Source organism: Dendrobates tinctorius, unplaced genomic scaffold (genome assembly GCF_039654945.1).
Source record: "Dendrobates tinctorius isolate UK_male_01 unplaced genomic scaffold, ASM3965494v1 ptg000011l, whole genome shotgun sequence".
Lineage (NCBI taxonomy): Eukaryota > Metazoa > Chordata > Amphibia > Anura > Dendrobatidae > Dendrobates > Dendrobates tinctorius.
This window is the reverse complement of record NW_027361679.1, coordinates 33,424,317-33,448,912: the sequence shown is the minus strand read 5'-3', so window position 1 is coordinate 33,448,912 and position 24,596 is coordinate 33,424,317. Positions and strand designations below refer to the sequence as shown.

The following is a 24,596-nucleotide window of genomic DNA, read 5'->3' as shown; positions in this document are numbered from 1 at the left end:
TGCCCTGTGGGGCGTTGGCTGCGTATTTCCGTTTATGTTCCTCTGACTGGGGTATGGGCAACTGAAGGCTGTGCTGGGACAAGGACGTGGACGTGCTTGATGATGGTGCTATTTGACTGTGGGCAACGGTAGGTTCAGGGCAGGAGGCATCTTCGCATGCACCGTGGACAGGGGATTGGTTTGCACGCACAACATTGGAAGATGTGGTGTCAACCGCAGACACTTTTCCTGCAGTATGGGGTTGGGCCCACAAAGTCTGGTGCTTTGCTGCCATGTGCCTGATCATGCTGGTGGTGGTATGGCTGGTGGTTTTGCTACCCCTGCTGATGCTGGCATGACAGGTGGTGCAAATGGCCTGTTTGGGGTTATCGGCAGAGTCTTTCAAAAATAACCAGACTCGGGAAGACCTAACAGTTGGACTGGCAACTTCCGTCAGGTTGGTGTTATGGGGAATGGTTGCACTCCTTCTGTCTGCAGCCATCACACTGCTTCTTCCTGCCTGAAGTGGTACCATGCCTACCTCCCCCTGTGTGCTGCTGTCCTCGCTCTGCATGTCCTCCTGCCATGTTGGATCTGTTACTGCATCATCCACCACCTCATCTTACACTTTCCCACCCTGGTCCTCCACCTGACTTTCTGGCAATTGTGTCTCATCATCGCCCACCTCTTGTGACCATGGCTGCTCAAAGATATATGCATCACTACATGGAATATTATCTTAACCCACTTCAAGTGGCCCGGGTGAGAGGCACAATTCTCCAAATGGAAAATTGAACAGCTCTTCGGAGTGTCCGAGTGTGGGATCAGTTGTCTCAGGGCACTCAGCGTGGTGGGAGGAAGGAGGATCAGGGTAAGGAATATGAGAAAGAGATTCACGGCTATAGCGCCACCTGTTGGTAGTAGCGATCCTACAAGTCACAATCAACCCTTTAACGAGTCTTGTAATATGACTTAGGATAAAAGCCAAATCAGAATCTCAATTTGCAGACACTTTCAAGTCCTATTTTTCTCTGAAGAGGCAATTTGCATAGAATATTATACACGTTCACTACAAAAGGGTGAATTGGGAGGCAACTTGTATGCGATACGTGTGCTGCAAAAACAAAATTTTACCTATCTGGACTTTAGGTAAAAATGTGCTTTGCCTTATCAGATTTAATAAGTACATTAACAGACTGCAAAACAAATTCAATGTGTAGGCCTAAAATGGCCAAATTTCTGACAATGATAAATGAGGCCTGTTAGGGACATACCAAAACGACAAATGTGTGGCCTATTTTTTTTGTTTTTCTTTTGGGCTAACTACTGCTGAATATAAGTACAGTGACACCCAGGCCAAAAAATGGAAAACCAGCCTAAACTGGCCAAACTTTCAGCACACACAAATATGATCTGGCACGGAGACACCACACTGAAAAATGTGTGGCCTGTTCTTTTTTTTATTTTTTTGCTAAATACTGCTGTATATAAGTACAGTGACACCCAGGACAAAAAAAGAAAACCACCGTAAACTAGCAAAACTTTGAGCACGCACAGATATGAGCTGGCACGGAGATACCACTATGACAAATGTGTGTTTTTTTTTCTTTTTTAATTTTTTTGCTAACTACTGCTGCATATAAATACAGTGACACCCAGGCCAAAAAATGGAAAACCAGCCTAAACTGGCCAAACTTTGAGCATGCACAGATATCAGGTGGCACAGAGATACCACACTGAAAAATGTGTGGCCTGTTTTTTTATTTTTTTGCTAAATACTGCTGTATCTAAGCACAGTGACACCAAGGACAAAAAAAGAAAACTGGCCTAAACTGGCCAAACTTTGAGCACACATAGATATGAGCTGACACAGAGATACCACACCGAAAAATGTGTGGCCTGTATTTTTTTATTTTTATGCTAAATACTGCTGTAAATAAGTAGAGTGCCAGACAGCAAAAAAAAATTGATATAGGGCTAAAAAGACCAAAATTTTTAGCAGACGGATGGATGAAGTGTGTCACAGGTATACCACACTGTAAAATGTGGCCAATATGTTTTTTTTTTTTTGGGGGGGGGCAGAAAAATAGTGTCAAGAAATTGTGTAAGATACTCAAAAAAAATCTACCCAACTCTACCACATGAAAATTAAAAATATTTCTCTGCGCACTCAAACGGGATGTTTAGGACTCCTTTAAAATTGCTAGATTTTTGCGCTGTGCTAGGAAAAGGATTTGGCTGTATTGTGCACTATCAAAAAGCAAATGGAGGGAAAAAAAGGGCTCTGGATTACTTTGCAATAAAAAAAGCTCTATTAGCCCTGGCCAAAAAAATTTCAAAGCCAATTACACCTGGGCTAGCTATATGGCCAATATATCCCACAGGTAGCAGCAGCAGCAGCACCAGAACACAGGAAGGGAATGGACCCTATTGATGTATGCAATGATCTATATACACACATACAGTGCCTGCAGGCCTTGCACTGATGTGTATAGAGCGACGTACACTACCCTGCCAACCTAACTCTAGAACCTATATACTCTGTAATTACGGTAATACGGTCTGTATTTTATGGCCGAAAAACGCAGAAATGTTCCCTGAACAGTGATCCATATGTCATCCGTTGGCAATACTAGGATGCGATTTTTGTGCATCTAAGCATCCGTATGACATCCGTTTTGCATCCATATGCCGAGGTTTTCTCGCCGGCTTGCAAAATGGACACATAATGAATCCCAATGACAGGTTTTAAAACACAAATGAAAGAATAGATATAGACACATAGAATATATATATATATATATATATATATATATAAATATATATATACACTATATATACACACACATGTCATGACTAGAGTTGAGCGATACCGTCCGATACTTCAAAGTATCGTATCGGATGGTATCGGCCGATCTTTAAAAAAAGTATCGGTATCGCCGATTCCGATACCGGAAGTCCCATTCAAGTCTATGGGACTTCCGGTATCGGAATAAGAAAAACCCTTTCCTGCCCTTGTACAGCCTCTCTGGGGTCTGTACGGGCCTTTCGGGGGGCTGTGCCGGCCTGCCAGGGGGTCTGTGCAGGCTCCGGTGGTCTGTGCCGGCCTGCCGGTGGTCTGTGCAGGCTCCGGGGGGCTGTGCCGGCCTGCCGGGGGGCTGTGCCGGCCTGCCGGGGGGCTGTGCCGGCCTGCCGGGGGGCTGTGCAGGCTCCGGGGGGCTGTGCCGGCCTGCCGGGGGGCTGTGCCGGCCTGCCGGGGGGCTGTGCAGGCTCCGGGGGTCTGTGCAGGCATCGTCCGATGGGACTACAAGTCCCATCGGGCGATGCCTGCTACCATGACAGTGATTGACACATTAGCCAATGATGGGACAGTAGTAGTCCCATCATCCGGCTAATGTGTTAAATGTAAAAAAAAAAAAAAAAAAAAAAAAATTACATGCTACATACATACAACATGCATACTACATACATGCTACATTCATACTACATACTACATACATGCTACATTCATACTACATAAATACTACATGCAACATACATACTACATATATACTACATGCATGCTACATACATACTGCATGCTACATACATACCACATATATACTACATATATACTACATGCATGCTACATACATACTACATGCTACATATATACTACATGCATGCTACATACTACATGCTACATACATACTACATATATACTACATGCATGCTACATACATACTGCATGCTACATGCATGCTACATACATACTACATACATACTACATGCTACATACATACTACATATATACTACATGCATGCTACATACATACTACATGCTACATACATACCATATACATACTACATGCATGCTACATACATACTACATGCATGCTACATACATACTACATGCTACATACATACTACATATATACTACATGCATGCTACATACATACTACATGCTACATACATACTACATATATACTACATGCATGCTACATACTACATGCTACATACATACTACATACATACTACATGCTACATACATACCACATATATACTACATACATACAATACATTCATACAATACATACATAGACATACAGTACATATAACATAGAGTAACATACTTACCAATACTTGTCACATTGTTCCCCGAAGCCATTGTCTTTTCCGGGATAAATATTAACATAACAAACCACAAAAATACTCACCCACGATCCGAAGCAGTCCACGAGTGTGTCCCACGACGATCTTGGGTAGAGAACTGCAGCATCAGATGATGCTGCCGTTCTCTACGGGCTGCAGGAATCCAATGACGGAAGGTAGGTATCCTTCCGCACTGTATTCCTCCGCCACTTAAAAAAAAAAAAGTCCCTAGTCTCACTTTATGCCATTGCTGTGTGGGAAATTCCCACGCAGCAATGGCATAAAGTGAGACTAGGGACTTTTTTTTTTTTAAGTGGCGGAGGAATACAGTGCGGAAGGATACCTACCTTCCGTCATTGGATTCCTGCAGCCCGTAGAGAACGGCAGCATCATCTGATGCTGCAGTTCTCTACCCAAGATCGTCGTGGGACACACTCGTGGACTGCTTCGGATCGTGGGTGAGTATTTTTGTGGTTTGTTATGTTAATATTTATCCCGGAAAAGACAATGGCTTCGGGGAACAATGTGACAAGTATTGGTAAGTATGTTACTCTATGTTATATGTACTGTATGTCTATGTATGTATGTATTGTATGAATGTATTGTATGTATGTAGTATATATGTGGTATGTATGTAGCATGTAGTATGTATGTAGTATGTATGTAGCATGCATGTAGCATGTAGTATGTATGTAGCATGCATGTAGTATATATGTAGTATGTATGTAGCATGCATGTAGTATATATGTAGCATGTATGTAGTATGTATGTGGTATGTATGTAGCATGTAGTATGTATGTAGCATGCATGTAGTATATATGTAGTATGTATGTAGCATGTAGTATGTATGTAGTATGTATGTGGTATGTATGTAGCATGTAGTATGTATGTAGCATGCATGTAGTATATATGTAGTATGTATGTAGAATGTAGTATGTATGTAGTATGTATGTAGTATGTATGTGGTATGTATGTAGCATGTAGTATGTATGTAGCATGCATGTAGTATATATGTAGTATGTATGTAGCATGTAGTATGTATGTAGTATGTATGTAGTATGTATGTGGTATGTATGTAGCATGTAGTATGTATGTAGCATGCATGTAGTATATATGTAGTATGTAGTATGTATGTAGTATGTATGTGGTATGTATGTAGAATGTAGTATGTATGTAGCATGCATGTAGTATGTATGTAGCATGCATGTAGTATGTATGTAGCATGCATGTAGTATGTATGTAGTATGTATGTAGTATGTATGTAGCATGCAGTATGTATGTAGCATGTATGTAGTATGTATGTAGTATATATGTAGTATGTATGTAGCATGTAGTATGTATGTAGCATGCATGTAGTATGTATGTAGCATGCATGTAGTATGTATGTAGTATGTATGTAGTATGTATGTAGTATGTATGTAGCATGCAGTATGTATGTAGCATGTATGTAGTATGTATGTAGCATGCATGTAGTATGTATGTAGCATGTAGTATGTATGTAGCATGCATGTAGTATGTATGTAGCATGTATGTAGTATGTATGTAGCATGTAGTATGTATGTAGTATTTTTTTTTTTTTTTTTTTTTTTTTAACATTTAACACATTAGCCGGATGATGGGACTACTACTGTCCCATCATTGGCTAATGTGTCAATCACTGTCATGGTAGCAGGCATCGCCCGATGGGACTTGTAGTCCCATCGGACGATGCTTGCACAGACCCCCGGACATCAGCACAGCCCCCCGGCAGGCCGGCACAGCCCCCCGGCAGGCCGGTACAGACCCCCACAGGGTGCACAGACCACCGGCAGGCCGGCACAGCCCCCCGGCAGGCCGGTACAGACCCCGGGCAGTCCACACAGCCCCCCGGCAGGCCGGCACAGCCCCCCGGCAGGCCGGCAGAGACCCCCGGAAGGCCCGAAATGACGGCGCATCATGATGCGCACACACCGCGCATCATGATGACGTCAGGCCGTCAATCAACTGAACTTCCGATTCCGATGCCGAATTCCGATATTGAAAAAATATCGGAAGTCGGTATCGGAATTCCGATACAGCAAGTATCGGCCGATACCCGATACTTGCGGTATCGGAATGCTCAACACTAGTCATGACACATATATATATTTATATTTCATAGAGTTCTACATAGCATAATAGCCGCTAAATTAATTGCTGGCTTCTGTAAAATCATTACAAAACCCGACATGAAATGACACATGGTTTACATACATTAAACCATTTCATTTAGTTTTTTATATGTCTTTGAGTAATAATTAGATTAGGGTATGTGTGTAAAATTTGGACATGTAGGTGTTAAATTAACAGGTTAATTCGTTGAAAAAAATTGCGTGGGCTCCTGTGGTATTTTCACCACCAGAGAGGGAAAGCCAGTGAGTGAGGGCAGATATTAATAGCCTAGAGAGGGACCATTGTTTTTGGGCCCGCCTGGCTAAAAAAATCTGCCCCAGCCACCCCAGAAAAGGCGCATCTATAAGATGCGCCTTTTCTGGCACTTAGCCTCTCTATTCCCATTGCCTTTAGCGATGGATCATGGGTTAATAATGGGTTAATGTCACCTTGCTATTGAAAGGTGACATTAAGTCGAGTTAATAATGGAGAGGTGTCAATAAGACACCTATCCATTATTAATCCTATAGTACTAAAGGGTTAAAAAAAGACACACACACATTAATTAAAAATTCTTTTAATGAAATAATGACACCAAGTTTTTGACAAAATTTATTATGCTGCCAATACAACAAATGCCCTTGTTCTGTAAAAAAAAACTAAAATAACAAACCAATAATATCCATGCCTGGCTAAGTGCCAGAAAAGGAGCACCTTATAGATGCGCCGTATCTGGGGTGGCTGGGGGCAGATTTTTTTTAGCCAAGGGGAGCCCAAAAACAATCCAACCAGATATATTTTGTGCAAAAGAAGAAATTCAAGACCATTATTACATTACGCCAGGAGTGGTCGACTAACAAAGATGAAAGGTGAATAATTGTCCTCAAAGTCGCAAAGGGACTCAAGGTATTGTCTACACAACTAAAGGTGTCTCTCTCATGTTAATTTTTATGAATGAGTCCATCATCATGAGGCCACTAATCAACAATGGTGTGCATGGCAGGATTGCAAGAAAAAGCCACTGCTCTCCAAAAAGATCACTGCTGCCCATCTGTAGTTTGGTAAAGATAACCTGCACAAGTCAGAAGGCTATTGGAACAATTTTTTGTTGATGGATGAGACTGACAGCTTTTTGGTTAAAATAAGAAGCGTTATGCTTGAAGAAAGGAAAACAGAGAATTATAGCATAAAAACTGATTCCATTTTTGAAACACCGTGGCGATAATGTTATGGGTTGGTTCTGTTTTGCCACATCTGGGCCAGATCTGCTTTCCATAATTGTTGTAACAATGAATTATGATTTATTTTGGCAAATTAAAAAGGAAAATGGCAGGACATCTGTTCATGAACTGAATCTCAAGAGAGTATGGGTCATGCAGTAAGACAATGTCCCACAAGTTGTTTTACAAAAGAATGGCTAAAAAAGAATAGGGTTCAAGTTTTGAAATGGCCAAGTTACATACCCGACCTTAATGGTATAGAAATTTTGTGGAAAGACCTGAAGTGATTGTAAGATGGACATATTGCCTCCTTTTCCCCCTTGAATAACAAATGTATTGTTATATCATGTAATGTGAATTGTGTGATGCATTAATGGTGTAAATGATGTGTGTTGCTTGACAGTATAGACAGTAAGAGTTAATGGTTGGGACTAGCCCTGAGTGGGAGGGGTTAAGAAGAAGGGACATGTACAGTTTCCTGTCAGGAAGTTAGAAATGGCCCAGAGTGCATAGAAAGAGGACCTAAGGTCTGATGTGAATAGTTCCGCATGACATGGGTGTCACTAAAGAGAGAGGAGGAGACAGACAGAGGATAGTGAAAGCCTAGCTAAAAGAAAGAGAGAGAAGTGACAGAAAGAACAGAGTGATCGATCGGAGACTGGTCCTGGGTCAGGATGCCAAGCAGTGTGACCCAGAGTTTATAACTCATAGAGGTCACGGGGCTAGATGGGACAGAGTACGTAAGACAAAGAGAGTGCCCTAGGCGGGAGTTCTAGAGCATCAGAAACAGAGAAGGTAAGTAGCAGCCATACTGATAATATAGTTCCCTAAAGCGGAAATAAGATGCAAAACTGTGGTTTGAGAATAGGATTCATACTAACTGGACTGTAGAACTAAGCTGGGTTATAGTGAAGTAGAAAGGAATTTTGAAGATAGAGGATAAGTGAGTAAAGAGGAAGAAATTGGAACTGTGTGTGAAAAGTTCATCAAGTTCTGTGCTTTCTATCTCCTGTATATAATCCCCTCCAAGTTATCATTGAAATTTTTTTTTATTTTTGACTGGTGGTCTCCCTCATTGAACTGTCAAACACCGAGTCCTGGCCAACCCAAGTCATTGGTTACGTGCAGCCTGCAAAGGTGTAACACCCCCCAAAGCACAAGTCAACACACCCAGCCAGGACCCCCATCTTCACGTAACGTGCCACGCAATTACACGAGCAGTTCATCTGAGAAAACTCACCAACACAACCGAGTTGAAGTTGTTTTGTAGTGAGGAATTGACTAAAAGTCATCCAAGACGATGTATAGGATTAAGAAAAAAATTACTGGAATTGTTTAGATGCAGTTAAGGCAGCACAAGAGAGTTACACCAGATACTGCAAGCAACAATTCACATACTTTTGCCCCTCACAATTGTGATAATTGATTATTTTCCTCAATAAAAAAATTATGATATTTTTGACTCATTTATTTGATTTGATTCTCTTTATCTACTTTTAGGATCTGAATAAAAATCTAAAATTTGTGCAGAAATATGGACAATTCGGAACAAATTTTCAAGCACTACTGTAGTTTTTTTTTGCAAGGATTTATCCCAATGTATGAATACACTGAATTACAAATCTTCTTTATTGTGTCCAGCTATAGAAATACACAAATTAAATTAGTGCTGCTGCAATGTCATGCTTCTATTTCACTACATACAGAATGCCCAAGGACACACTCATACAGATTGCTGCAGCTCTTATCAGTGTGTCCGTCACATGTCTCAGATAAGGTTTTATCTTGTGGAAGTAAACAATAAAGGCTTTAATTTGCAGGTGTAATTCTGAATTCACAGGAGAAAGATGTGAACAAATTATTTTGTCAGCAATAAAGATAAAAGAAATGGAAGCAGCACATATCGCCATTGGGATAGGAATAGGGTTATTAATAAGCGGATTGATTGTCGTTATCTGGTTGAACAAGGAAAAAAGGTATGCATCAAGCCTCTCTGTTCTAATGCTGCATTGCACATATTTATCTTTTTATCCTTTTTTAATTGGTTTTATCTAATGGAGTGAATTTAACTGAAATATTTCAAAATCCATGTTATTTGTATTAATGATACTAAGGAAACAATTTATGCATTAACCCTCACTATAGGAATAGGATATAAAGCGCAGTGCTCACCAGCGGACACCAAATGGTATACAGAGCTTCAAAATTCCTCTCCGCACATTGCTTACATCCTTAACGACCGCCGATCCGCCTTTTAACGGCGGCAGTTAAGGGTACTTATTCCTCAGTGCCGCTTTTTAATGGCGCTGAGAAATAAGGGTATTGCGCCCCCCAGCATCGGAATTTCTCCGGGGTCTCCGGTACTGCGGGTAGCTGAGACCCCAGAGAACATGATTCGGGTTGGTTTTTACCGACCCCAGTGTTTCGATTGCCTTTATTCACGGAATAACGGCGACCACAAAAAAAAAAGACTCAGATTTCCCATTTAATTTCTCTCTCCTCTGATGTGATTGCACATCAAAGGAGAGAGAAATAGGGTCCCCTGATTCCCCCCGATACCTCTGGTGTCCCTGCATTCCCCCTGTGAAGTCCCCCTGCCGCCGGCGTCTTCTTACATGAAGAAAATGGGTACATGCACAGTGCGCCCTCCGAGATCTGTCGGCTGGCAACAATAGATTTTTCCAATTGGTTAATTTTGATCACTGTGATAGGGTCTATCACAGTAATCAAAATAAAAAAATAGTAAATCAAACCCGCTTTTATCACCCCTTTAGTTAGGTGAAAATAATAAAATAAAAAAATGTATTTGTTTTCATTTTTCCATTAGGGTTAGAGTTGGGCTAAAGTTAGGGTTGGGCTAAAGTTAGGGTTGTGGTAATGGTTGGGATTATGGTTAGGTTGGTATTAGGGGTGTGTTAGAGTTAGATTTATGGTTATGGTTAGCGTTAGGATTAGGGTTAGGGTTGTGGTTAGGGTAATGGTTAGGGTTGGGATTAGGGTTAGGGGTGTGTTGGGGTTAGGTTTGTGGTTAGGGTTATGGTTAGGGTTGGGATTACATAGTAACATAGTATTTAAGGTTGAAGGGAGACTTTAGGTCCATCTAGTTCAACTCATAGCCTAACATGTTGATCCAGAGGAAGGCAACAAAAAAAAACATGCTCAGACTAGTTCACTGGATCAATGCCCTATCAAGGAATATAATATATATACCCTATAACATTATACTTTTAAAGAAAGGCATTCAGCCCCTTCTTAAGTTTTAGTAGTGAATCACTCATTGCAACATCATAAGGCAGAAAGTTCCACAGTCTCACTGCTCTTAGAGTAAAGAATCTGCGTCTGAGATTATGATTAAACCTTCTTTCCTCCAGATGTAGAGGATGCCCCATTGTCCCTGTCACAGGTCTAAGAGTTAAAAGATCATTAGAAAGGTCTTTGTACTGACCCCTCATATATTTATACATTGTAATAAGATCACCCCTAAGCCTTTGTTTTTCCAAATTAAATAACCTCAAGTGTAATAACCTGTCTTGGTATTGCAGACCCCCCAGTGCTTTAATAACCTTGGTCGCTCTTCTCTGCACCTGCTCTTGTTCAGTTGTCTTTCTTATACACTGGAGACCAGAACTGTACACAGTATTCTAAGTGTGGTCGCACTAGAGACTTACATAGAGGTAAAACTATGGTCTCCTCATGGGCATGTATGCCTCTTTAATGCATCCCATTATTTTATTTGCTTTTGCAGCAGCTGCCTGACACTGGCCACTAAATGTGAGTTTGTCGTCCACCCATACACCCAGGTCTTTTTCAGTGATGGTTTTGCACAGTGTTTTACAATTAAGCACATAATTATACATCTTATTTCTTCTGCCCAAGTGCAGGACCTTACATTTATTCCCATTAAAGCTCATTTGCCATTTATCAGCCCAAGCTTCTAGTTTACATAAATTTTCCTGTAATATTAAATTGTCCTCCTCTGTATTGATTACCCTGCAGAGTTTAGTGTCATCTGTAAATATTGAAATTCTACTCTGTATGCCCCCCAAAAGGTCATTAATAAATATGTTAAAAAGAAGCTGGCCCAACACCGATCCTTGCGGTACCACACTGATAACCGTGACCCAGTCTGAGTGTGTGTAAGAGGGTGAAGAGGAGGAGGAACCTAAATGGGGTTACCTTTCCTGCTCCATGTCTGGAACCACCTGGCCAGGCAGCAGCGTTTCCTGATGGAAGGTTATCAGACCTGGACCGACCCTTCCATGTGACTGCGGTAGGCGGGGACCTGTTAGAAGGGGCTGCGTGCAGGAAGCAGAGGAGTGTCAGGGCGGGAAAGTACAGCACTGCAGAGAGAGCTGCGAGTTGCCCCACTTCTTTGGAGCGTGAGAACTCTCCGGCTGAGGACTGAGACAGACCGACAGCACGCAGTGAGCGCCCTTTGTGTGAACGCGGACCCGCTAGCCTCCGTGACTGGAGGAGACTCCTCTGACAAGTCTGAGACAGATGCTAGTGCCTGCAGACCTAGGGTGCGTATTGACAGGCCAGAGCACCTGAGAGAAGTCGCTGAACTGACCAAGGAGCGTGGTATCATTCCTGTGGATACACGTACTGAGTGTAGACTTGTGACTCAGAGTGGTGACAGCAGGACCCCCTCTCACCGCCCAGCATCCTATTGTTTACCCCAGAGGCCATTTATTCTTTCTGGACAGAGACTTGAGAGACTGCATGTGCCGCTGTTGATGGTGCCAACGTTGGAGAATTAGACCCTTCAAATCAAGCCTTCTTCAGACTGATAAGTTTATTCTGCTTCGGTTTATTAACTTAAATACCGTATTACCATTTATCTGTTGCAATTTCCCCCCTGGTGCTCCTCCCTGCATGGAGTGAATATCCTTGTAAATAAACCCTTTAACTCTTGGTCTGTCTCAGATCGGTGGCGACATCCTTCGTACCTGCAGGTTATCACAATTGCTCCATTAATAACCACTCTTTGTTTCCTATCCCTGAGCCAGCTCTTAACCCACTTACACATATTTTCCCCTATCCCCATAGTTCTCATGTTATGTATCAACCTTTTGAGTGGCACCTTATCAAAAGCTTTTGAAAAGACCATATACACCATATCCACTGCATTCCCTTGGTCCAGTCCAGAAATTACTTCTTCATAGAAACTCATCAGATTAGTCTGGCAGGAACGGTCCCTCATAAACTCATGTTGATATTGGGTCATGACTAGTGTTGAGCGATACCGTCCGATACTTAAAAGTATCGGATCGGATGGTATCAGCCGATCTAAAAAAATATCGGGTATCGCCGATTCCGATACCGGAAGTCCCATTCAAGTCTATGGGACTTCCGGTATCGGAATAAGAAAAACCCTATTTTTGCCTTGTACAGCCTCTCTGGGGTCTGTACGGGCCTTTCGGGGGGCTGTGCTGGCCTGCCGGGGGGGTCTGTGCAGGCTCCGGTGGTCTGTGCCGGCCTGCCGGGGGGCTGTGCCGGCCTGCCGGGGGGCTGTGCCGGCCTGCCGGTGGTCTGTGCAGACTCCGGTGGTCTGTGCCGGCCTGCCGGGGGCTGTGCCGGCCTGCCGGTGGTCTGTGCAGGCTCCGGTGGTCTGTGCCGGCCTGACGGGGGGCTGTGCCGGCCTGCCGGTGGTCTGTGCCGGCCTGCCGGTGGTCTGTGCCGGCCTGCCGGGGGGCTGTGCTGGCCTGCCAGTATTCTGTGCAGGCATCGCCCGATGGGACTACAAGTCCCATCGGGCGATGCCTGCTACCATGACAGTGATTGACACATTAGCCAATGATGGGACAGTAGTAGTCCCATCATCTGGCTAATGTGTTGAATGTAAAAAAAAAAAATTACATGCTACATACATGCTACATACATACAACATGCATACAACATATATACTAGATGTAACATACATTCTACATACATGCTACATACATGCTACATACTACATACATGCTACATATATACTACATGCATGCAACATACATACTACATATATGCTACATGTAACATACTACATATATACTACATGTAACATACATACTACATACATGCTACATACTACATGCATGCTACACACTACATGCATGCTACATACTACATACATGCTACATACTACATACATGCTACATACATACTACATACATACTACATACATACTACATACATACTACATGCATGCAACATACATACAACATATATACTACATGCATGCAACATGCATACTACATATATACTATATATACTACATGTAACATACAAACTACATATATACTACATGCAACATGCATACTACATACATGCTACATACATACTACATACATAATACATATATACTACATGCATGCAACATACATACAACATATATACTACATGCATGCAACATGCATACTACATATATACTATATATACTACATGTAACATACATACTACATATATACTACATGCTACATACATGCAACATACACACTACATGCTACATACAGTGGGGAAAAAAAGTATTTAGTCAGTCAGCAATAGTGCAAGTTCCACCACTTAAAAAGATGAGAGGCGTCTGTAATTTACATCATAGGTAGACCTCAACTATGGGAGACAAACTGAGAAAAAAAAATCCAGAAAATCACATTGTCTGTTTTTTTTTTCATTTTATTTGCATATTACGGTGGAAAATAAGTATTTGGTCAGAAACAAGCAATCAAGATTTCTGGCTCTCACAGACCTGTAACTTCTTCTTTAAGAGTCTCCTCTTTCCTCCACTCATTACCTGTAGTAATGGCACCTGTTTAAACTTGTTATCAGTATTAAAAGACACCTGTGCACACCCTCAAACAGTCTGACTCCAAACTCCACTATGGTGAAGACCAAAGAGCTGTCAAAGGACACCAGAAACAAAATTGTAGCCCTGCACCAGGCTGGGAAGACTGAATCTGCAATAGCCAACCAGCTTGGAGTGAAGAAATCAACTGTGGGAGCAATAATTAGAAAATGGAAGACATACAAGACCACTGATAATCTCCCTCGATCTGGTGCTCCACGCAAAATCCCACCCCGTGGGGTCAGAATGATCACAAGAACGGTGAGCAAAAATCCCAGAACCACACGGGGGGACCTAGTGAATGAACTGCAGAGAGCTGGGACCAATGTAACAAGGCCTACCATAAGTAACACACTACGCCACCATGGACTCAGATCCTGCAGTGCCAGACGTGTCCCACTGCTTAAGCCTGTACATGTCCGGGCCCGTCTGAAGTTTGCTAGAGAGCATTTGGATGATCCAGAGGAGTTTTGGGAGAATGTCCTATGGTCTGATGAAACCAAACTGGAACTGTTTGGTAGAAACACAACTTGTCGTGTTTGGAGGAAAAAGAATACTGAGTTGCATCCATCAAACACCATACCTACTGTAAAGCATGGTGGTGGAAACATCATGCTTTGGGGCTGTTTCTCTGCAAAGGGGCCAGGACGACTGATCCGGGTACATGAAAGAATGAATGGGGCCATGTATCGTGAGATTTTGAGTGCAAACCTCCTTCCATCAGCAAGGGCATTGAAGATGAAACGTGGCTGGGTCTTTCAACATGACAATGATCCAAAGCACACCGCCAGGGCAACGAAGGAGTGGCTTCGTAAGAAGCATTTCAAGGTCCTGGAGTGGCCTAGCCAGTCTCCAGATCTCAACCCTATAGAAAACCTTTGGAGGGAGTTGAAAGTCCGTGTTGCCAAGCGAAAAGCCAAAAACATCACTGCTCTAGAGGAGATCTGCATGGAGGAATGGGCCAACATACCAACAACAGTGTGTGGCAACCTTGTGAAGACTTACAGAAAACGTTTGACCTCTGTCATTGCCAACAAAGGATATATCACAAAGTATTGAGATGAAATTTTATTTCTGACCAAATACTTATTTTCCACCATAATATGCAAATAAAATGAAAACAAAACAGACAATGTGATTTTCTGGATTTTTTTTTCTCAGTTTGTCTCCCATAGTTGAGGTCTACCTATGATGTAAATTACAGACGCCTCTCATCTTTTTAAGTGGTGGAACTTGCACTATTGCTGACTGACTAAATACTTTTTTTCCCCACTGTACATGCAACATACATACTACATACATGCTACATACATACACACTACATGCTACATACAAGCAACATACATACTACATACATGCTACATACATGCAACATACATACTACATACATACTACATACATGCTACATACATACCACATGCATGCAACATGCATACTACATATATACTGCATATATACTACATGCATGCAACATTCATATATACTACATACAATACATACACTCACTGGCCACTTTATTAGGTACACCTGTCCAACTGTGTGTTAAGACTTAATTTCTAATCAGCCAATCACATGGCGGCAACTCAGTGCATTTAGGCATGTAGACATGGTCAAGACAATCTCCTGCAGTTCAAACCGAGCATCAGTATGGGGAAGAAAGGTGATTTGAGTGCCTTTGAACGTGGCATGATTGTTGGTGCCAGAAGGGCTGGTCTGAGAATTTCAGAAACTGCTGATCTACTGGGATTTTCACGCACAACCATCTCTAGGGTTTACAGAGAATGGTCCGAAAAAGAAAAAAAATCCAGTGAGCGGCAGTTCTGTGGCCGGAAATGCCATGTTGATGCCAGAGGTCAGAGGAGAATGGGCAGACTGGTTCGAGCTGATAGAAAGGCAACAGTGACTCAAATTGCCACCCGTTACAACCAAGGTAGGCAGAAGAGCATCTCTGAACGCACAGTGCGTCGAACTTTGAGGCAGATGGGCTACAGCAGCAGAAGACCACACTGGGTACCACTCCTCTCAGCTAAGAACAGGAAACTGAGGCTAAAATTTGCACAAGCTCATCGAAATTGGACAGTAGAAGATTGGAAAAACGTTGCCTGGTCTGATGAGTCTCGATTTCTGCTGCGACATTCGGATGGTAGGGTCAGAATTTGGCGTAAACAACATGAAAGCATGGATCCATCCTGCCTTGTATCAACGGTTCAGGCTGGTGGTGGTGGTGTCATGGTGTGGGGAATTTTTTCTGGGCACTCTTTGGGCCCCTTGGTACCAATTGAGCATCGTTGCAACGCCACAGCCTACCTGAGTATTGTTGCTGACCATGTCCATCCCTTTATGACCACAATGTACCCAACATCTGATGGCTACTTTCAGCAGGATAATGCGCCATGTCATAAAGCTCGAATCATCTCAGATTGGTTTCTTGAACATGACAATGAGTTTACTGTACTCAAATGGCCTCCTCAGTCACCAGATCTCAATCCAATAGAGCATCTTTGGGATGTGGTGGAACGGGAGATTCGCATCAGGGATGTGCAGCCGACAAATCTGCGCCAACTGTGTGATGCCATCATGTCAATATGGTCCAAAATCTCTGAGGAATGCTTCCAGCACCTTGTTGAATCTCTGCCACGAAGAATTGAGGCAGTTCTGAAGGCAAAAGGGGGTCCAACCCCTTACTAGCATGGTGTACCTAATAAAGTGGCCAGTGAGTGTACATATAGACATACAGTACATATAACATAGAGTACATACTCACCGTCACTTGTCACTTTGATCCCCGAAGCCATTGTCACCTGAGGGATAAATATCAAAATAAAAAAACACCAATATACTTACCCCGATCCGCAGAAGTCCACGAGGGTCCCACGTCCATCTTGCGTGGAGAACAGCAGCATCAGCTGATGCTACCGTTCTCTACCAGCTCCAGGAATACAATGACGGGAGGTAGGTATCCTTCCGCACTGTATTCCTCCACCACTTAAAAAAAAAAAAGTCCCTAGTCTCACTTTATGCCATTGCTCCGGCACAGACCACCGGAGCCTGCACAGAACACCGGCAGGCCGGCACAGCCCCCCGGCAGGCCGGCACAGACCCCCGGAGCCTGCACAGACCACCGGCAGGCCGGTACAGACCCCCGGACAGTCGGCACAGCCCCCCCGAAGGCCCGAACTGACGGCGCATCATGATGCGCACAGACAGCGCATCATGATGACGTCATTTCGGCAGCCAATCAGAGCCACAAAAGTGGCTCATTGCATTTTGGACTTCCGATTCCGGTATCCGATACGAAAAAAGTATCGGTACTCTGTATCGGAATTCCGATACGGCAAATATCGGCCGATACCCGATACTTGCGGTATCGGAAAGCTCAACACTAGTCATGACGTTATTCTTCTTCATCTCTTAGAAAACCCTCCAGGATTTTACCCACAGTAGAGGTTATGCTTACTGGCCTATAATTTCCAAGTTCAGTTTTTGTCCCCTTTTTGAATATTGGCACCACATTTGCTATACGCCAGTCCTGTGGTACAGACCCTGTTATTATGGAATCTTTAAAGATTAAAAATAATGGTCTATCAATGACTGTACTTTTCTGCAGTACTCGGGGGTGTCTTCCATCCGGGCCTGGAGATTTCTCAACTGTAGTGTAGTAGACGCCGCTATATTTCCTACTGGGTTAAACAGGTGACATTTAATGGAGAATTTTTTGTTATCACTGATCATGTTATCCATCATGGGATTTTCTTGTGCACATACTGTTGAAAATAGTCATTTAGCATGTTGGCTTTTTCCTCATCCTCATCCACCATTTCACCCAGACTATTTTTAAGGGGCCAACACTATCATTTTTTAGTTTTTTATTATTTATGTAGTTAAAGAATATATTGGGATTATTTTTACTTTCTCTGGCAAGGAGTCTCTCTGTCTCAATCTTTGCTGCTTTGATTTGCATTTTACAGAATTTATTTAATTTTCTGAATTTATTTAATGCCTCATTACTACCTACTTGCTTTAATTCTTTAACTGCTTTCTGTCACTTATTGCACCCATTTAGCCATAGTGGTTTCCTCCTATTTCTAGCATGTTTATTCCCATGGGGTATACAGTATACTGTGCTCAAGTCCTATTCAGGATGCTAATAAACGTCTCCCATTTTCCTTGTGTACTTTTATGTCTCAGAATATTGTCCCAGTTTATTGCACTAAGATCATCCATTGGAAATTTTCCTTCCTGAAGTTTAGTGTCCTTACATGAAAACTTATTATTTTGTAATCACTATTACCCAAGTGACTCCCAACCCTTATATTTGATATACGGTCTGGCCTATTGGTTAATATCAGGTCTAGCAGTGCCCCCCTCTTCTTGGGTCCTGAACCAGTTGTGAAAGGTAATTGTCAAAAACCTATTACCGTATATACTCGAGTATAAGCCGAGGCCCCTAATTTTGCCATGGAAAACTGGGTAATCTTATTGACTCGAGTATAAGCTGGGTATACATTGTCCCCTCATCCCTGTCCTGCTCTGTGTGTCTCTCCCATCTCCCAGTATGCATGGTTCAGCTCCCCCGTCCCATCCTTCTATGTATGGCTCAGCTCCCTGTCCTCCCCATGCTCCGCCATCCATCTCCATGTTCCTCAGTGCACCCCCGCCCTTCTCAGTGCTCCCCCTGTCCTGCTCCATGCTCCTCTGTGCTCCCCAATCATGCTCTGTTCTCCCCCCGTCCTGCTCTGTGCTACCCCAATCCAGCTCCCTGCTCCCCCATCCTGCTCTGCGCTCCCCCCATCCTGCTCTGTGCTCCCCCCATCCTGCTCTGTGCTCCCCCCCATCCTGCTCCGTGCTCCTCCGTCCTCCTCCTCTGTCATACTCACCCTCCTGTGCAATCGTTGAACGTCCCCTGCATCCACCGTTGTCCCGAGGCTGGCAGCTTCTTCCTGCATTGAGCGGTCACATGGTACCGCTCATTAAGGTCATGAATATGGATGCCACGCCTATGGGAGTGGAGACGCGTCCATATTCATGACCTTAATGAGCTATTTGTCATTGTCTAACTTTGTCATTTGTGCCAATGTGCACCATGACCGCTGGATCCTCACCAGCCCCTCCCAATAATCTGTCAACCTGATCAGCGATGTGTTGGACTAAAGCGCCAGGTAGGCAGCGCACTGTTTGATGATCCCTGTTTCCCTAATAATTGAATCCCCCACTATCAGCACCTGTCTGGCCTGCCCTGCTCACCTATTTCCCTCCTTACTGGAGCAGACACTCCTCTGGCTTTCAGAGGACTTGTCTTGTTGCAGCAGTGCTACCCCTGTACTGACACTCCCCTGAGCTGACAACTTAGCAAACTTATTGGGGTGTGTCAGGACTAGTCTCCCTGGCACTCTTCCCTCTACCCCACCTTCTAACTGTCACGATCCTCCCCCACATCTATCCCATTGAGCATCTGCTCAGTAAGCAGCAGACTCCTTTACATATTGTCTATGGATCTCAGTGTCGCCAGTTGCATATTTAGATCCAGTAAGTGGCTTCCAAATGCACAATGTGCTCACATTTCGCACAGCAGTATGCACCCTCGACCGGTTATACAAGGATTGCATACATGTGGCAAGATGTACACTGGATGGCATTGCCAATAGTGGAGCATATTTCCTAATGGGTATTTCACCAGACCGAAAAGTTAAGTAAAAAGAAATAAAAAGTATTAAATAAAATATAATAGCAATTCAGTAATAACTCCCTTGGAAACTCCCTGAATCCAAAGTCACTGAATCACAAGTCACACACTTACCACCGTTCACACTTATGCTCTGGTCACACTAATCTCGCTCACACTCGCACAGGCAGAAGATTTAAATACTTTTTTTTCTCCCTAAACCAGCAATCCACCCTGCAGCTCAATTCACTTCCAAAAGGAAGCTACATCAGGAGGTTTCCAAACACGACATGGCACCACCATTGATTCAGGACAATTTTGCGTTAAAAAAATCAAACGGTGCTCCCTCCCTTCTGAGCCCTGCCATGCGCCCAAACAGTGGCTTTCCCCCACATATGGGGTATTGGCGTAGTCAGGAGAAATTTCCCCAAAAATTTTTTGGTCCATTTTCTCCTGATACCCTTCGAAAATAAAATAAAATCGTTCCAAATTAAAAAATTTTGTGAAAAAAGTAAAGTGCTAATTTTTTCCTTCCACATTGCGTTAGTTCTTATGAAGCACCTGAAGGGTTAATAAACGTCTTGTGGTGTGCTCACCTTAAGGGGTGCAGTTTTTAGAATAGTGTCACTTTTGGGTATTTTCTGTTATATTAACCTCCCAACTCACTTAAAATGTGAGGTGGTCCCTAGAAAAAATGGTTTTGTAAATTTTGTTGGAAAAATGAGAAATCACTGGTCACCTTTTAACCCTTATAACGTCCTAACAAAAAATATTATGTTTCCAAAATTGTGCTGATGTAAAGTTGACATGTGGGAAATGCTTTTTATTAACTATTTTGTGTGACACCACTCTGATTTAAGGGTGCAAAAGAGGGATTTTGGGTTCTTACCGTAAAATCTCTTTCTTGGAGCCTTCATTGGGGGACACAGAATACCATGGGTGTATGCTGCTGCTGCTAGGAGGCTGACACTATGCAAAACAAGAAAATTAGCTCCTCCCCGGCAGTATACACCCACCGACAGGCACCAAGCACCTCAGTTGGTGAAAAAGCAGTAGGAGAAGCAACCAAAAGCAATGAACATATGTACCAACCCAACAAGGGACTCGAAGACCCAGCACGGTACAACTTAAACAGGGAGGGTGCTGTGTCCCCCAATGAAGGCTCCAAGAAAGAGATTTTACGGTAAGAACCCAAAATCCCTCTTTCTTTATCGCCTTATTGGGGGACACAGAATACCATGGGACGTTCCAAAGCAGTCCCGAGGGTGGGAACAGCAATAAAAGGAACGACAGAAGGAAGGGCTTAGGTCGGCCGATGCACGACCGCCGCCTGCAGAACCTTCCTACCAAGAGCTGCATCAGACGAGGCCTGGGTATGAACCCTGTAGAACCTCGCAAAGGTGTGCAAAGACGACCAGGTCGCGGCCCTGCAAAGTTGTGAGGCCGAAGCCTGGTGTCGCACAGCCCAAGAAGCCCGAACAGCCCGGGTGGAGTGGGCTTCCACTCCCGGAGGGGGCCGTTTCTCCTGAAGTCGATAGGCTTCCAGGATGGTAGACCGAATCCAGCGAGCAATTGTGGATTTGGAGGCCGGAAAACCTTTCCGGCAACCCTCAGAAATGAGAGGCAGGGAATCAGATTGGCGAAAAGAAGCGGTCCTGGCAAGGTAAACATGCAAGGCTCTCACTACGTCCAGTTTGTGGAGTGACTTTTCCAGAGGATGAGCAGGCGTAGGACAAAAACGATGGAAGGACGATATCTTCGTTAATGTGAAAGGGAGATACTACTTTTGGAAGGAAGGAAGGAACTGGCCTGAGAACAACCTTATCTTGGTGGAGGATAAGGTACGGAGAACGACAGGATAAGGCCGCCAGCTAAGAAACTCTCCTGATGGAAGTAATGGCGATTAGAAAAGACACCTGCCATGAAAGACAGAGGGATGTCCTGGATTAGGTCGAATGGTGCCTTCAGGAGGGCGCCAAGAACAAGATTGAGATCCCATGGATCTATCGGAGAATGATGAGGAGGAGCCACATAGGCGACTCCTTGGAGAAAAGTCTTCACTTGCGGTAAGGAAGCTAGATCCTTCTGGAAGAGGATTGCTAGGGCAGACACCTGGCCTTTGAGAGTACTGAGGGATAGGCCCACATCCAAACCAGACTGGAGGAAACGAAGAATGGATGGAATGGAGAATGACAGTGGAAAAACCTCGTTATCGCTCCAACGGAAAAAGGCCTTCCAGTACCTATGGTAAATGCGGGAGGAAGCTGGCTTCCGAGCCTTGATCATGGTCTGAATGACCCGGCTGGAAAACCCTGAATCCTTCGGAATGGCATCCTCAACGGCCATGCCGTTACACTCAGAGACTGAGAACTCTGGTGGTAACGAGGGCCTAGCGAGAGAAGATCTGTACGGTCTGGAAGCCTTCGTGGGACGTCCACGAGCATGTTCACCAACTCCGCGTACCAAGGGCGTCTCAGCCAGTCTGGAGCCACTAGGATGACTGGAATGCCCTCTGACTATCTTTTTGACCACTCTAGGAATGAGGGCAAGGGGAGGAAACAGATAAGGCAGCTGGAACTGGGACAACGGAATTACTAGGGCGTCGCAACCGACGGCTAGAGGATCCCTGGACCTGGCTACAAAGTGAGGAACTTTGTTGTTCATGCGAGATGCCATGAGATCGACCTCCGGGGTGCCCCAACGCTGGCATATTGGGATGAAGGGACCATTCGCCTGACGCTAGACCTTGGCGACTGAAGAAGTCAGCTGCCCAATTTTCCACCCCTGGAATGTGAACAGCGGAGATCGCCGGAACGTGACGCTCTGCCCAGCGCAGCATCCTTGCCACTTCTGACATTACCTGCCTGCTGTTAGTACCGCCCTGGTGGTTTTTGTACGCCACAGCCGTGGCGTTGTCTGACTGAATGCGGACTGGTTTGCCTACGAGGAGATGCTGCCAATGAAGGAGAGCAAGGAGGATTGCCCTGATCTCCAGAAGGTTGATGGGCAGAAGAGTCTCCTAGGCGTCCCAGCGCCCTTGGGCCGTTTTATGATGGTACACCGCCCCCCATCCTAGGAGACTGGCATCGGTGGTGAAGACCTGCCACCGAGGCGGAAGAAAAGACCTTCCGCGGAGAACTGACGCCGGCAATGTCCACCAAGTCAGCGATTGTCTGACTCTGAGCGGAAGAAGAATGGGGCGGTCCAGAGAAAACGAGGTCTTGTCCCAGACTGACGGGAGGAACAGTTGGAGAGGGCGAGAGTGGAATTGTGCGAAGGGCACCGCTTCCATGGAAGCTATCATCGTCCCCAGGACCCTCATGCAGGACCGAAGGGACTTGATCCTCGAGCGTTGTAGAGACTGGATCCTATTGGAAAGGGTTAAAAACTTGTCCCTCGGTAGAAACACCCGGGCTAGATTCGTGTCGAACTCCATGCCCAAAAAGGTCAGGACTTCTCCTCGTTGACTATCCATCCGAGGCGGCTGAGGGCATCCAAGGTTATCTGAAGACTGTGAAGACAGTCTTGGCGGGACGAACCCTTGATCAGGAGATCGTCCAGGTAAGGGATGATAAGAATCCCTCTGGATCGAAGGATGGCCGTGACTGTTGCCATCACCTCCATAAAGACACGGGGAGCGGAGGCTAGTCCAAAGGGGAGGGCCGTGAACTGATAGTGATTGTCCTGAATCGCAAAGCAGAGGTATCTCTGATGCCGCAGAGAAATGGGGATGTGGAGGTAGCCCTCCTGTATGTCCACAGAGCAGAGAAACTCTCCGGATCTTCACGTGGCGATTGAGCAACTTGAGGTCCAAAATTGGACGAAAAGAGCCGTCCTTTTTCGGGACTACGAAGAGATTCGAGTAGAACCCTATAAACCGTTCGTCTGCAGGAACGGGAACGATGACCCCTGCGGAAAGGAGGGAGGAGACGGCCTGAAGGAACCCTGTAATCTGTGATCGCTGTCTTGGGGATCGAGACAGAAAGAAGCGACTGGGGGAGAAGAAAACTCGATTTTGTATATGGATGTGATGATTTCCCTGACCCAAGCGTCGTCGATAATGGATAATCATGCGTCTTTGAAAGAGGAAAGTCTGCCTCCCACCCTGGAAAGATTTCCAGGTGGGGATGACCCGTCACTTAGATGAAAATCTGCCGGATTGGGAGCCTGAGGACCTGGAGGGCTGACCTCTGGATCTCCAGCGGGGAGCTGGCTTATAAGAAGGCTTTCTCCGGTCTCTGGAAACAGGATGCCGGTACTGCTGGGATGAACCTTCTGCGGGAGAGGAGGGGCGAAAGGACCTAAACGGCCGAGAAGCCTTCCTGTTAAAGAACCTCTTAGGGCGAGACTGGGGAAGGGAAATGCTCTTTCCACCAGTGGCATCAGAGATTCGCATTCCACGACTTCAACCAAAGAATGCGGCGTATGGCTACTATGTTGCTGTTAGCTCTTGCTACGCACCCAGCCGCATCCAAAGAGGCAGCCAAAAGGTATTTGCCCGCATGACTAAATTGGTCTGCTAAATCCGCCAGCTTGTCCTGAGGGGCTGCTGCTGAAATGCGTTTGCGCAGAATCTTTGCCCAAGCTGAAATGACCTTCGCCACCCAAGCGGAGGCGAAGATAGGTCAGAGGGGAGCGTCGGATGCCTCA

The 24,596-nt window shown here is 44.5% G+C and overlaps 1 protein-coding gene across 1 annotated transcript in view; it reads left to right on the top strand.

Annotated features, from left to right (window-relative positions):
* EPGN (epithelial mitogen) overlaps positions 1-24,596 on the top strand; it is a 69,943-nt gene that overhangs the window by 17,947 nt on the left and 27,400 nt on the right. Inside the window, exon 4 of the mRNA XM_073587986.1 lies at positions 9,282-9,437. Within this exon, the coding sequence (XP_073444087.1) occupies positions 9,282-9,437 (156 nt within the window). The remainder of the gene's footprint in view (positions 1-9,281; positions 9,438-24,596) is intronic.